Source organism: Rhodnius prolixus, unplaced genomic scaffold, assembly GCF_049639745.1.
Source record: "Rhodnius prolixus isolate KJV_2025 unplaced genomic scaffold, Rpr scaffold_4, whole genome shotgun sequence".
Classification (NCBI taxonomy): Eukaryota; Metazoa; Arthropoda; class Insecta; order Hemiptera; family Reduviidae; genus Rhodnius; species Rhodnius prolixus.
The window spans coordinates 4,534,419-4,550,260 of record NW_027411614.1 but is presented as its reverse complement, the minus strand read 5'-3'; the positions used below and the strand labels follow the sequence as shown (position 1 = coordinate 4,550,260).

The following is a 15,842-nucleotide window of genomic DNA, read 5'->3' as shown; positions in this document are numbered from 1 at the left end:
AATAATGTTGCTATTATATTCACGGCGGAATTATTTGCCATTAAAAAAGCAATAGAGTACTTATTGAATAGTAAAGAAAAGAAAATTATTATCTGCTCTGACTCAAGAAGCTCTCTGAAGTCAATGTGCAAATTAGGTACGGACAACAAGCTGATCCAGTCCATAGATACGCTGCTATACTACTCTGTACGCAGTCACAAATCAGTCATTTTTCTGTGGATCCTGGGTCACACTGGGATAAGTAACAATGAAACCGCTGACAGGGCTGCTAAAGATGCCTCGTTATTGGACGATAAGTATGAAATTATTCTGCCCTCAGACTGGAAAAGTTTTCTTAGACCAAAGATTATGTCCCAGTGGATAAGAGACTGGGAATCATTTCCCCTAACAAACAAGTTGAAGAATATAAAGTCAGCACCAATGGAGTGGTAAACATCATGTAAACATATAGGAGGTTGTGTTAGCCAGATTGAGGATTGGCGACACGTTATGAACCTATGGGCACATCTTCAGAAGAGAAGAACCACCTATTTGCTCTGGGTGTAACGTTCCTATAACTGTACGCCACATCCTGCTTGAATGTTCCAAGTATTCCAGAGCTAGGCAAAAGTGTAACATTCCCTCACAACTGGAAGAAGTATTGAACGACAACGAAAACAGAGCACAAAACACTCTACAATTCCTTAAAGATATTAAGGTTTTTAATTCAATGTATATATATTTATCAGGATGAATGTATTTATTAGGATGAACGTATTTATTAGGACGAATGTACTTATTAGGATGTATATAAATTTTATGTAAATAGGTAATTTTAAAATTTAGGCTAGATCTCTATGGGGGTGCGAGGAATATCGAGTACTCCACCACAACATTATTAGTTAGTTAGATTAAAAGGAAAGAGTTAGGGCAACCAATAGGTTAGTTTCGACAAGACTAGGTATTAAAGTAAATCACGTAATATAGTAAAGTGTCTATTTTCCGGTATAGTTCAGGTGCAAAGGATCTTCGATGTTGTGCACCTTTCAAAACAAAAAGATCCTGTCTCATAAATTACAATTTTGCTATACTCAATTAATAGAGCCATTATCAAATTTGGTTTTTTGAGTTTTGATTTACAATTCTCGTCTCCTGATCAACCTCTACAGTCCAAAATTTATTATTTCTATAGTTTAAGGACAGAGCTATTGTTAGAAAACTTTTAAGTATCAAATCATCGGGGAAAAGTCTAAGATAAATAGACTTAGCTTTACACGAAAAGCCAGATCAAGATTTTGTTTCCGTCCCACATTCCTTGCTTCTAAATGTAGGGGATCCAGTACGCTAACAACATAGCTAATTCCTTCCCTGAACTATGATAATGAATGAACAATAAATGATTTCTTCCAATATTAATTAATAGATAAGAAATGACAATTGCTTTCTATAAAAATTAACTGTGTGTGAAGTATTGAAAAGGAATTCTTATTGGAAAGGTAGAGTTTTCTAAGTAAATAAAATAATAAACTGAAATTCTCTTTTCTTAACAACTTTTCTTATCTCTATTACGTTATCTATACAAACTAAAAGTTTTCCTCCCTACGTGTATATTGTAAACACCCACATTATGAAGTCTACAACTAAACTTTTCTAACAGTATTTTCTATTGTGTTGACTCTATACGCTGCTGTTGTTGTAATGGGTTTGGTTAAAAACGAAAGAACCAGATTGCATTCACGAACTGTTGATATCATTATGAATTAAATTACCAAATATCTAATGAAAAACATTTTAATGCTCAAATAGTAATTAAAATTTCCTAATTAAAAACTTTATTTTCTCTTGCTTTGGTAAGAAAATGTATTGCAGATTTTCCATTTTGTGTTTTCTTTAGAAATATTCGTCGCCTGAGTCAGAAAATAGTAGTTTTTACAAATTAGTCTCTTTTTATTACACACCGGAACTAGAAAAAAATTAAATAATCACAGAAAGTAGAAATTTCTTATTTCGCTGGGTTTCTCCAGAAGATGATAAGGTTTTGGTCAAAATTGGTCAAACAGAATTACTGTTTTATTATATCATTTTTTAGTTTTTCTATATATACGAGGGTCGTTTGAAAAGTCCGTGCAAAAATAAAAACTACTTAATTTTTTGGGGTAAACCTTTTTTATTTTTCAACATAGTCTCCTTTCAGGCTTATACACTTCGTCCAACGCTGCTCTAGTTTGTTGATCCCTTCCGAATAATAGGATTTGTCCAAGTCTGAAAAATAGCCATTCCTTTCTGCAATCACCTCCTCGTTTGAATAAAATCTTGTTCCCGCCAGCCATTTCTTCATATTGGGGAACAAATAGTAGTCCGAGGGAGCCAAGTCTGGAGAATAGGGGGGATGTGAAACGAGTTGGAACCCTATTTCCATTAATTTTGCGACCACAACTGCTGAGGTGTGAGCTGGTGCGTTGTCGTGATGGAAAAGGACTTTTTTGTGGGCCAATCGTGGGCGTTTTTCTTGCAGCTCGGTTTTCAAACGGTCCAATAACGATGAATAATATGCACCTGTAATAGTTTTACCCTTTTCCAGATAGTCGATGAGGATTATTCCTTGCGAATCCCAAAAGACAGTCGCCATAATCTTTCCGGCCGAAGGAACGGTCTTCGCCTTTTTTGGCGCAGATTCCCCCTTGGTAACCCATTGTTTAGATTGTTCTTTGGTCTCAGGAGTGTAGTGATGTATCCATGTTTCATCCACAGTGACGAAACGACGCTTAAAGTCCTGCGGATTCTTCTGGAACAGCTGCAAACCGTCCTTACACGATTTCGTTTTTGGTCAAGCGTGAGCAATCGCGGCACCCATCTTGCGGATAGCTTTGTCATGTCCAAATGTTGATGCAAAATATTATCTACCCGTTCATTCGAGATGCCCACAGCACTAGCAATCTCACGCACCTTCACTCTTCTGTCATCCATCACCATATCATGGATTTTATCAATGATTTCTGGAGTAGTAACCTCAACAGGGCGTCCAGAACGTTCAGCGTCACTTGTGCCCATATGGCCACTCCGAAAATTTTGAAACCACTTATAAACTGTTCTAATCGAAGGTGCAGAGTCACCATAATGTTTATCAAGCTTCTCTTTAGTCTCCTGAGGCGTTTTGCCTTTCATAAAATAGTGTTTAATCAACACACGAAATTTTTTTTCGTTCATTTTTTGAAAATCACTCGACTTCCTCGATTCAAACGAGTGCCATATACAAAGAAATAGACCGATCTGGCTGAAACTTGGTGTGTGCTCTTCCAAGAGATGCTACTAACTAAACATAACCTCGATACGCGCCAGTAGTGCTATCTCTCTGACTTTGCACGGACTTTTCAAACGACCCTCGTAGGTGGTGGTTGCAGTAAATATGTACATTTCTGTAACTTTTATTTGGAAAACCTTTCCAGGGTAATTCTTTTATTGGCACTTCTTGAGGATTTCCTCTAAAATGCCATTACCGTTTTTGTACTGTCTTGAAATCTGAACTGTATTTATAAGAATCAAATGTCAGACTGACTTTGAACAAAAAAAAAAAAGAACTGACCAAAACTTCCAATTTACCAAATAGATCTTGTATTTTAAGATTTTCGAATAGGGCTTTAAATAAAATATGATTGTAATTAAACTTTGTTCAGTGATTACAAACACTCATTACATTGTTCTTGGCCCTTCCAGCAGTAACACATTACACACATTACTTACTAACATATTACACACATTACTTACTAACACATTACACACATTACTTATTAACACATTACACACATTACTTACTAACACATTACATACATTACTTACTAACACATTACACACTTTACTTACTACTAAGTTTTATTTCTTTGAAAATTTTTTCTAGAAATAATTATTTAAACAACCGTTCTTAGGGTGGGAAGAAGTTGATCTTGTTTTACAATGACGTTACAGAGTAGTTTACATTACTAAAACCTGTATATTATTGATGAGGTGTGACTGGCTAACCAAAGATATGAATTGGAAAAAATATTGGACCTGCGGATGTGCTGCGACTGCAACGAACTTAGAAAGGCTTTTTTGAATTATCTGAAATCCACTTGAATTTGGAGATAGCGCTAGCCCGATCTATTATCATTTTTTTAAATTATGTTTCAAATAGACTGTTGATTTTATTGTTGTTCTTGACAAAATGTCGACCTCATACTTTCTTCAACAGTATCTTTTTGTTGTAGAGATCAGTATAATTATTAAGTTTTTTGTTGTTTATCCTACGCCTTAACGGCCACGCGACGTCTGGCAGCCGACTATAAAATATTATTATACGATAAATATTATATATTTTGTTTTTTGTGTCCCGGACATCCCATAGTTGGGAGCATGTGAGCAGGTGCTGACCGTTCCTAACATAGGTGCAGCACACAGGCACTGTTGTTCTTAATGCCAATTCGGTGGAGATGCATCTTCGATCGAAGATGGTGCCGGATTTCTCTTGTGGTTGTTCTAAGCGACCAAACAGGGCCTGGATTTGATCTTGATTTGCCCCCTCTTTCGCCAATCGGTCATTCTTTGGATTCCAACATGACTCCACTGCAGTACAACTTGTTTCCCTTGTAAAAGTAACCTTTCTATGAGTGGCTTGCATTTCTTTAAAATGGTGTCTTCTTTATTATCATAGGCAGTTCACGGCTGAATTAGCTGCTTGGGAATCCACAAGTAAAACCATTTTGCAGAATTACCTCTTCCAACCCTATGGCAATGGCATGCAGTTCTGCATGAAAATTTGATGCTACCATTCCTACAGGAACACTCAATTGGAACTGTACTGAGTAGACTCCTGCGCCAGCATTACGGTTTGCACCTTTGGCAGAACCATCGGTGTAAACATGCACCCAAGGCGGAGTATAATATTAAGTCTTTATCTCTTCTTGAGAAAGTTTCAAGGATATTACATCAATTGCTGCAAGATAAATTCGATTTTATTTATTTTTTTTTTTTTTAAAAAACTTTTAGTTGGTGAAGTATCGTAAAAATTTAGTAGTCAGCTGATTATATCTCAGCAGATATTCAGCTGAAATTGCGATCATATTGCCTACCAAGAGCCTCGCTGTTCTAGGTTTCTAGGCCCCCCCCACAAAAAAAACTTGTTGAAAGTTAAGGCTAACTCATAGATTTCGAAAAACTTTAATTTCCCCGAAGTTAATTCTTCAAGGTTGCATATTAAAAGTAACCATTTCTATTCTTCCAGATTTAAAAAAAAAATTATTAGCATCTTTTTCAAAATGACATTTTAACTAGTCAGAAGATGATTCTATGAAATTATATTTTATTCTTTGAAAACTATATTTTGCGTATTGCTAAAATGTGTTGACCTTTTCATTTTCTATCTATTTTATGTTTTGAAAAATCCGATCAATAAGTCAGGGCTGTAGGCCACCATTGCAATCACCTGATTGTAACCAAATAAATAAATAAAAAAAACATCCACATGTAGAATATCAACATCTCCACCATAACGTGGCTGAGCGTCTGATGGAAAATACGTGTCGAAACGTTTGGAATTTAGATAAAACCTCTTTTTTTTTATTATTTCAATATTGGATTTCCACCAAAAGAGTGAAATGCTTTTCCGATTAATAAATTTTTTCCAAACTTGAGTTCTTATCTTTTTCCCATTTTTTAGTTTGTCTATATATATAATATTCTATGTATATATGTTATATGATAGTTTCAAAAATGCTGGTCATAAATAAAATGCTCCAATTTTCTCTAGATATTTATTCTCCAGAGCACTCAACGGCTTAGTAATTTCGAATAACCTTTAATGAAATCTTGGGTAAATCTAAGAAACTTTACTTGTTGCAGGGGTAATGGCACCTGCTGTCGTAAACTTTATATTCTAAACGTGAAATATATCGGAAAAATGAACAGTTGTAAACAGAAATTTAGCTAGTTCTAATGTCTATTTATATCTTAAAGTTAGATTGAGCTTTGACTGTTTACTTCACTTTCTTTGGCTGTTTGTCGGTCTTGAAGTTTGGAATGCTAGTGTACGATAAGTTCTACATTCTTCAAATCTTGAAGTAGATGCCTTCACAAAGTGTATGTGATTCCTTTGTCATTTGTGGTTTTCAATCTTTGGAAAGAATATCGAGTTCCAGCTATAAGAAGCTCTTACGTTTCGTAAATTTATATATATTTTTTATTTAATTATGGTAAAAACTATTAATAAAATTTTGGAGATTCATTTTTCAACGAATATTATTTTTTTTCAATTAGTGGAATTGAAGCCACAAATATAATGATCATTATAAAATAATCTCATTAATGAACGTTCCATTTATTATATATACATAAATAGAAAATGTATATATACATATATTAAAATGACATAATAATGATTAAACTAATTCCATTTTCCAGGAAAATTCAGATTATTTCATTCAAACCTCGAAATTTTGTTGTGGAACTCATTAAAACGACATGGACCTGCCGACAAAATATCTGAATCAATGAATACTGCTTTTATAAAAATGAAATTGGAAATATAATACAACCAGCTTTGTTAAAAGTAAGTTCAGGCAAAAAACATTGAAAACTGCTTTATTTATTTTTCTTTATACATTATTTAAAGTTGACTTTTATTTACACAATTACAAATTTTTTTTTTTTAAAGGTAAATTTGATTTAATTAAAGTTTAGTTTGGATTAATAATTATTTTATTAATGTTATTTTTGTGTTTCGTATAGCTTTTTACAGAATGCCATATTTTAATGTTTCAACGAATAAATGAGAAGGGCTGGCAATTTAAAGAAATATAGAGGCGACTCTGCCAGAGAGACTATACTGAGAGTAGGGTGTATGCTGCATGCATGATCTTCAAGAATGAATCGACAGGGAACCTGAAACATTGATGGTCCATCAATGTCCGAAAATCTGTACCTGCTAGTTCAGATTTTCCGATGAGCTTAGGAAGAAAAAGAACTTAGATTGGGTCAAAGTATAAACGAACACCATTTAAATATACTTCATCTTCGTGAAAACGGGGACCACAGGCGTTTTCTGATTTTGGCGCTGAAAGTTCATGTCGAACAAGGATAGAACGTTTCCTTTTTTTAACTCAATGAAGTTGTAGGATGAATTCAAGAAGAAAACATTGATCCAACGGAGGCCAATTGTGTTTCCTTTAATGGAAAGACGCAGAGACTAGAATGGTAAGTGGTAAACTACACTATGTTCTAAAGAACATCCTATAGCTCTTTCACGCTATAGGAATTGTAATTAGTAAAAGTTTAACTGAATTCTGTAGGTTATTTCACTTTCTCTGTGACTCTGAGCTTTATTAAGGCTATCTTTTCTTTTATGCATGAGCCTATGTTTTTCTTTGCTTCATTGCAATCAATCAAAATATGCCCTATTCAAACTTAAATGGCAATTGATCGTTGATAATTCACAATCTTATGTGAATGCACTCTGTAACCATATAAATGCACACCTTTCAAAGTAGAAAAAAGAAAGAAAAGAAATTCAAGCGATGATGCCTTTACAATATTATCTATTAGTCAGTTAATCAGTGTTTTCCAACATGAAAAGCTTGAATCAAAATTTAAGAAACAAAAAAAGTGATATAGCCTAAAATGCTTTCCCTAGATTACTGTGATGTATATAATGTAAAAATAGAATGTAAACAAAACGTCACTAAAAAAAGCAACAAACAAATGACACTGTACTACACTCGTAGCACAGGGTTGTAACAAATTGTCCTGTCAAGTCCAGGATTTCTCATGACTTATTTCAAATTCAATCCCTTTTAATAGTATACACTGTTGGAAATATTTTTTAAAGAATAAATTCAAGCACTTTTTCTTTTGAATAAAAAGCTGTGATAAGAAACGCTACTGTGACTTATCTCTTATCTCAAATAGAACAATTCTTATTGTTGAAAAACTTTTTTAAACATTTTTACCAGTTTATTTTTATTTTATTCATTTTGTCAGTTGTTAGAATTTCGTAGTTTTGTCGCTAAAAGCAGCCATAAATCTGGTTTTGAACACTCACGCAATTTCATTCTCTTACCACAAATTCTCGATTTGTTGGTCTATATGTAGGAACATTGTAACACACCTCTCATTTGAAATCGAATGTTTGGCATGATCTCATTACTTACTTTACTTTAACCAGTAAGAAAATTAAAAAATTCTAAAATAGAGAGAGAGAGAGAGAGAGAAAAAAGGTTTAATATGGTTTGAAAAATCACATAAGTTGTTCGTTCTGCAGTTTTCATCAAGTTTTATAGTCAAGTTAAATCTTAAACTATATATTTATGAAATCATAGTGTTTACAAAAAATTATGCTTGTTTCTGTAAGGCAACGTAACATCAAGAAAATAGAAGGGTGCTGAAGGTCAATGATGATGTAATCTAATTCTAAATATTAGTAGTAGTTTATAAAACTTCAGATTATACCACCCTCAAATAAAACCCTTCGTAATCTTAAATACTGCACTATGGGAAGATCAAATGGGCCGATCAAAAGGCAAGCTTTAAAGGTGATATCGTTGAAAGTAGCATGACGACACAGCTGCTTTTCCAGACACCGCTAAAATCAGTGTACAATAAAACCTAAAGTTCGTTAAATGAAAAATTAGAGAACGACTGACCAAAAAAAATTTAGTAAACCATTCTGTACAGTGGATACTTCCAGATAGACTGAATATTCTTTTATCAACTTGGCATTGCAGCTACATGTTTAGTATTCATACATATGTGTTTGAACCATAATGTGGTGCAACGCATTTCAGGGGAAGGCTCTATTATCACCCTTTTCTAAGGACTCCTTTATTTTGAAGGCTCCTTTCAAAGGGAAATTATAGTCTTTCATGGGTGTGGGTAGTGTTATTGTAAGTCTTTTTTTTTTTTTTTTTTTTTTGCTTACTTCTATCTTCTCAGTAGTTTCAAATTTTTGTTGAATGGGAAGATATTAAATTTTTCATTTATTCAAGTACATATCTTCAAAAGATAATTGTGTATACTTAGTTCCCTAATTTTTAATTACTTTTAGGTGTAAAAACCCTCTATTTTAATGCTAAAATGAAGAAGTTTCCTAAACTAATTAGCAGTCAGCAATCTTGTTTAGTTACATAAATCTTCTCGAATATGTAACTGAATGAAAGTAATAGAGTACCAAAAACTTTTTCTATCGTAGAAGTTCTACGAAACTTTAAAAGACTTCCCCAAACGTTGAGAGCTTATATAAACTACATTTTATTAGTGTTTAGACCCTTTATTGGGTTTCTATAATAAGCCTTATGTCCGAATGAAATAAATGTGAGCTTTTTTTTAGTAACTATCTCAGTGTTTATTGAGTTCACCTGCGGAAGTTATTTGGTTTCTAAGAAAAAGTCAGAAAGGAATGATGTTTTTGATCTAAACACTTTTCGGCATTAGATTTTTAAAAAAATGTGAAGACCCTAGAAGAAAATTCTGGTTTTAGGATGGTCATCAAGGTGATGTTGAGTCTCTTTAAACCTGGGCAGTTGGAAACCTTCAATTACTTTCCGTACTTCATTTGTATTAAGTTGCGAAGAATGTTTTCCGGATTTGACTTCCCCAGAGCATTTTAAAACCTTGTTGTTTGGACTCTTATAGCAAATTTTGTGCTTGTACTGTTTGAGCTATTGTTTTTTCTCGAACTTTTATTGAAAAAAAATGACACTTTTTGAGGTTTGCGCTTCACGGCATTTGTGGATCAGAAATGACCCATTTTATTGATTGAATCCCGTGACTCGTGATTAAAAGAGGATCCGATACGAATGTAAGAAACTTTCTAGTCAGTGTTTGGACTAGGTTTAAGGACTAAAAATCTGCTTTAAAAAAAAATGTATGGTGATCGGTGACACACAATATATTTTTGGGAAAAAAGGTAAAAAGGTAATATCGACAAAATATTCCAGAAATTAACTACACCAACAACAGCCAGAATTGGTTAACAAGGGGCTCCTGATTCTCTTGCAAGAAATTGCTCGTGTATCATAGAAATACTTTTCAAAAATTTGAAGATCAAAGTTCTATCCTCAACCACCAGACCTGTCGCCAACAAATAGTTTGTATTAAACAAACAACAACCACAAAAAATTAAATTTTAAAGACTGTAGATGGTTTCAGGGAAATCTGAAACGTCACAGATTTAAGCGCGAGTCATGATGGAGATGTAAAAAGAAATAAGCACGGCTATAAAGTAAGGTATTATAGTTGCTCTGTGTGATGAAAGATGAGGAAAGATAGTCTACAATCTGAAATTAATGGTTGAGTGGCTTTACAGGAAGCTATCAAGTCAAATTAAACCTCAAGCACTGCGGAATTGGATCAGTCTTAAAGAGATCTTTACCGCTTTCACCATATTGTGGGGGAAAAGAAGTTGGAAAGACAGTTAAAGCGGAGAAGAAGATGAAAAGGAGATAAAGAAAAGGGTCGTAAGATCTCAAGAAGCTAAGACTGGAATGCTTGCCAACTTTTCACTTTTTAAAAATTCCCTCAGACATACGTTTCCCTACAATAATGGGCTGCAATTAGAAATGGATTTACTCTGTCAGCTGTTCAAAAACAGTAAAGGTGCTTTTCCGATGAGGTGTAACGAGTACAATTGTAAAAAAATTATAATAATAAGTGGATTTTCTCGTTTTCTATGGCTTTGATTCCATCGAATTCTTTTGTGACACAACATTCCTGAATTTCTACTTTTAATACCGACAATTAGGGAGTACGATGACATTGAACTTGGTGGCACAACCTCGTTGTAGTTCAAACTTTGCTCTTTCCAACTTTGTTTTGGTCGACAGCCCTATTTTACTGTTATTTGTGGGAGCAGTTTTAATACTTCAAGAAAGCTGAAACTTTGATGAAGTTTTTTATTATTTATTTACTTTAATTTCAAAGAAAGATATCTGTATTGGATCCAACAGCTAGCTGTTTCAGCGGATAAACACTAAAATTGTGCTTTAATTTTGAACATCAATATAAAAATCATTAAAGGTGTAGTAAGTTGATATGTTTTTTTTAAACACTTTAATTTTGTAGTTCAGAAAGTTTGTTAATTAAAAAGTATTTAAGTATTAAGTCATGCTTTACAATCTACAAAAAAAGTCGTAAAATTTCCATATTTTTGTTGCCAGTGATTAAAATAACGGCTAAAATTAAATTCTGTTTTAGGGTGAAAAATTGAAGAATAAATTTAGAAGAATAATGAGATTAAGTTTATCTCTTACCTTAACATTTGACGTGCTTTTTTGACGCGTGAGTGAGGTGGTGGTATGCTATGAGACTGTTTTAACCCTTGGACTAGCGGAACTTCACACTCAGATTGTGTTCATGACCAAAGTGGCTGGCTGGACCATTTTGGTGAGGAGTATAGGCAGAGTGGGCCCAACTAGTGCGCAAGTCTCACCCTCTTACTCATCATGCTCTTCCACCTTACGCACCATGCTCAAATATTCACCAGCCTGTGAGTGTTCCATTCAAGAATCAGAGAACTCATTGTACCATACAGCTTTGCCAATATTTTACTACTACCACCACCCCTTACATCATACAAATACACACACTCACATATAAAAATTTCAATGCAAACGTCACCACTTCACTAAAACAGTAATGAGCATCATTTTTGTGTGTCCCTCAAGTATTCATCATGATCATATAGCTTTATAAAAAATATAAATAATAATCATCTCCGCCAGAGCAATTCATTCATCAGCGTCTAGTATTCATTCAGAACGTTCCCCTCATATTCTCTGCTAAACGCATGACATTTTTATAAAACATGGTGACTGACATTTCATTATTTTTTACGCCATCTTTCTGATGCCTTCTTTTATATATACGTATATATATATTCAGAAAAATTTATCATTTAATAAATAATTTAGTAACTAATACATAATTTCTGGTTACTTTACATTAATATTCAGGTATATTTTTAATTAATTTCAAAAAGTATAAAGGAGCTTTTGTTAAATTCATATTTTAATCAGGTCAAAACTTTCTCTTACTCTGCAAAGTAAGAAAAAGTATTAAATTTTTTCTCTTCTCTTTTTTAAATTTTCTCGTTGGAGCTAGTTTCAAAAACTCATGGAAACTCCATTTCGACTAAAAAGTTGACCTCAAATACTCGCTGTGCCTTTTACTCCAGTAGCTCTTCAGATCACCATACGCTGGCTGTCTTGTTTTTATTAAGAATTTCCTTCTAAGACTATTTGCTTTCATTGTTTCCTCATGCTTCCAGATATGTTGTTTTGATCTTTGAAGATAGATTAGAGGTTCTTCTTTCTTTTCGCTTTCACAATTAGGAACAGTGAGTTATAATCGAGTGAACACGGTCGCTGAACAGTTAAAGGATCTCAAATATAAGATATACTGTGGTATATTGCATTCAAATTTCGATCTAGGCCTAGAATTTTTTTAAAGTTGAGATTGAGAAATTTAAGTTAAGTTAGTTTGTTTTCCGCCTGCCGACGGTGTATACATTGAAGCCGCCTAAAAAAAAATAGGCATTACTTCACTTACTTTTTTAATTACGGTAATTAGTAATTATTGTAATGATAATTAAACATTAATAATTACTAAATATCAGTCTATTTCTTAAAATAGCAAAAACTATCAAATAATTAAGAAATATCAGTCCGTCTCTACAGTAGCACTACCTGTTGTTTTATTATTCACACTAGTTCAATATTATCATACTAAAAAAAGTGTTTCTTTCAAAGTAAGCTCCCACTTCAAAATGTGGACACTGGTAACCATTATATAAATTTATATTTAAGTCATGTGAAATTTAATATTGTTACTTTAAATATTTAAAGAAAAGTTTTCTGGGAAAAGAAAAAAACCGAAGGGCTTTTTCTTCTTTGAGCCATAAAATAAAATGATAGAATTGTAAAATAATGTATTTACTTACTTTATATAAGCGGTCTTGTGGGTACTATAATGTTCGATTTACTATAATGTTCGCTTCTTGATTTACATGTTTGTCTAATTTCTTTGTCTCATATGATGTAAGAATTGAAGTTTTATCTCTGGTAATTGGGGTCGTTTTAACCGAATGTTCTCTGTGTTTAAATTGTTGGTGATCATGAGTACGATTCGCGTTATGATGGTGAGTTGTACTCTGTTGTTCAACTGGTAATGGGAACAAGATACTTAGAAAAATAATCACCGTCGCTATCATAAGACCAAGAAAAAGCGAGGTACTTATATAAACTTATTCGGAGTCACCATTCTGATCTGGTATAAATACTGAAACCTGAATGAATGACTAAGAGATTAAGGAATGAAACCGTTTAGGTAGATTAATGACACAATATCAATTCTGGTTTCAGGGCTACTAACCTCTTCATGGCTTCCTCTAACAATTTATTAGTTAAGTCAATTTTTGATATTCCTCAGAAAATTAAGTTTTTTAAAAATTGTTTCTCAAGGTATTTTGTTTTAGTGAACTGGTTTTCTTTTTCAGAGGCTCCTCCTTACAAGTATTTTTTTTTTTTTTTTTTTAATGATAAAGCTCGTCAACATCTTAGGTTATCGGCGCCCGGAGCTTTTTTCAGTGCACTGCCGGCCTCCGGACAGTGTTCTCTCGTTACAGACAACACTGTCCATCACCGGACAGTGAGCTGTAAGAAGTTCCTAGGAAGAGAAAATCTAAGGATCAGCAGCTGGATTCGAATCAGGGACCTCCGCGTGGGAGTCCAGTACGCTAACCTCATAGCTAATCCCTTCCCTGCTCCTTACAAGTAGATAAGCACTAATATCAGCTTCAAATTTGGGCAATAAGTAATTAATTAAAATAAATTAAATTGCTTTAATATGAAATACAGTTGAATACGAGATTTATCAGTTTATAATTATTAAAAGTTGGCTCACCCTTATAAAGTAGCAAGAGAAGGAGATAGTCTCTTTCTCTTGCACAGCTCTACTCCTTTCTGCAGTTGTCATCTTTTAATGTTACACATGTAACTTCATGAATTCAATCAAAAAGATGTACTTTGATCATCTCACTGACCATACTACCGTTAAAATGTTTAATAAAATAATTATTTGTAATTTTTCAATTATTTAAGGCGCGTCAACATCTGAGGTTATTGGCGCCCGGGGCTTTTTTCAGTGCACTGCTGGCCTCCGGTGTTCTCTCGTTACAGACAACATTAGTAATGTTAATTATTGCAAAAGTAATAATCTAAGTAAAAATCTAAGGGCTTGTTCTGCTTTGAGTCATAAAATATAATGATAGAATAGTAAAATAATGTATTTATTCACTTTTTATAAGAAATTCTACACTCCCCTTCACTGTCCCTTCTCTCACCCTCAGGACACGGTCTCAAGGGCACTACTATGATCGGTGTGATAATTTCTTTTTGATTAGCATGTTTGTCTAATTTCCTTTTAACATCTGACGTAAGTATTGAAGGTTTACCAGTGGCATTGGGGGTAGTTGGTAACTGAGATGAAATCTTTGTCGTCGTTTCTACCAGGTTTTTTCTGTGTTGATGTTGGTGGCGATGGTGAGTTCTAGAGTGACGATGTGTGTGATTATGGTTTTTTGAATTGAGTTGTCCTGCTGGTACCGTTACACAATAAATTTGGAAAATACACACTAACAGTACTAAACACCACATACACAGCTTCATCATTCTAATCTTTTATATTACTGAAACTAACATGGATTTAGACGATAGCAAGATGAAAAGTTTATCGTAGGTCAGATAATATTGATCTGTTGGCTCCTGTGATAATCCCCTTAACAAAAATTTAAATTTTAAATTTAGTTTAAAAAGTCCAAGTATAAGGGTTGATTAAACGCCAAAAGGTACACAAATCAGCAAATACCTAACATTTCATTCATTTTTGTAGTATCATATTTTTTAAAGTGTATTAGATGTCACTGACCCTTTAAATTGTAATTAAATGCAGTCCCTTTAATTGATTACTTTTAAAGAAGTTTTATAATCAAATAATTAGTAAAGGACTTAAGCAATAATTGCCTATACTAAAAGTATGCATATCTTTATCTATTTTATATTACATTTATACAACATTGTGGGGAGGACAGCTAGATTAAGAATTGAAGTAAACTAAATTAACATTTAATATTAATAAACTAGATTTATTATTAATTACATATTATTATTTATGCTTAACCTCTACATAAAGTAAAGTACCAATCAGTTTAATTGAACAATGAACTTAAACCTACGATTTTTACTTCCTCCTACTGCACTAAACTTGCATTTAAATCAGATGTCAAAAACAATAATAAAATAAAATCGGTATGTACGTACGTTGGTATATGCAGTTTTGATTTTTGACTTCAAAACAGTTATATTTTTTCATTAACATTTCTTTCAAATCAGTGAATGAACAGTTTACTACCTCCTATTACAATCAGTTTAAATTAAATGGGTGTTACACTTTACTGAACAAATATTTTATGCATAAAAATGGCCAGCATAAGGGTCTGTGACATCTAATACATTCTAAAAAATATGATACTAGATGTATGAACGCATTTGCTGATTTGTGTATACCTTTTGGCGTTTAATCAACCGTTATACTTAACTTTTTAAACTGTATGTTTTTGTTTAGGAGATTTTTCAATCATTTTATTAGATTTTTTCTTTTTGTTCCTTGATTGGAACAAATTTATACATCTAATGATTTTTTCAATATTCGGGTATTGTAAATTATTACTAGGGAACGGATTCGTATGTATTTACATATTTTTTTCTAGGCAATTTACAGACGTTTTTCAACTAGAAGTATTCATACTGACACTTTTTAAGCCGTTTGAGTCTACTTTTATTTCA

At 33.1% G+C, this 15,842-nt stretch overlaps 1 protein-coding gene across 2 annotated transcripts in view; it reads right to left on the bottom strand.

The window, feature by feature from the left end:
* LOC141455690 (uncharacterized) overlaps positions 1 to 14,712 on the bottom strand; it is a 176,844-nt gene extending 162,132 nt beyond the window's left edge. Inside the window, exons 1-2 of one of the 2 annotated variants that reach the window (XR_012459399.1) lie at positions 13,903 to 14,708; positions 11,253 to 12,519 (exon numbers count right to left, since the gene is read on the bottom strand). Coding sequence is in view for 1 of the 2 variants with exons in the window: in XM_074130952.1 (XP_073987053.1) it covers positions 11,253 to 11,260 (8 nt within the window). In the remaining variant the exon portion in view is untranslated. Of the gene's footprint in view, positions 1 to 11,252; positions 12,520 to 13,902 lie in introns of both variants that reach the window. The other variant, XM_074130952.1, reaches the window with a different exon arrangement.
* Positions 14,713 to 15,842: the final 1,130 nt, after the last annotated feature.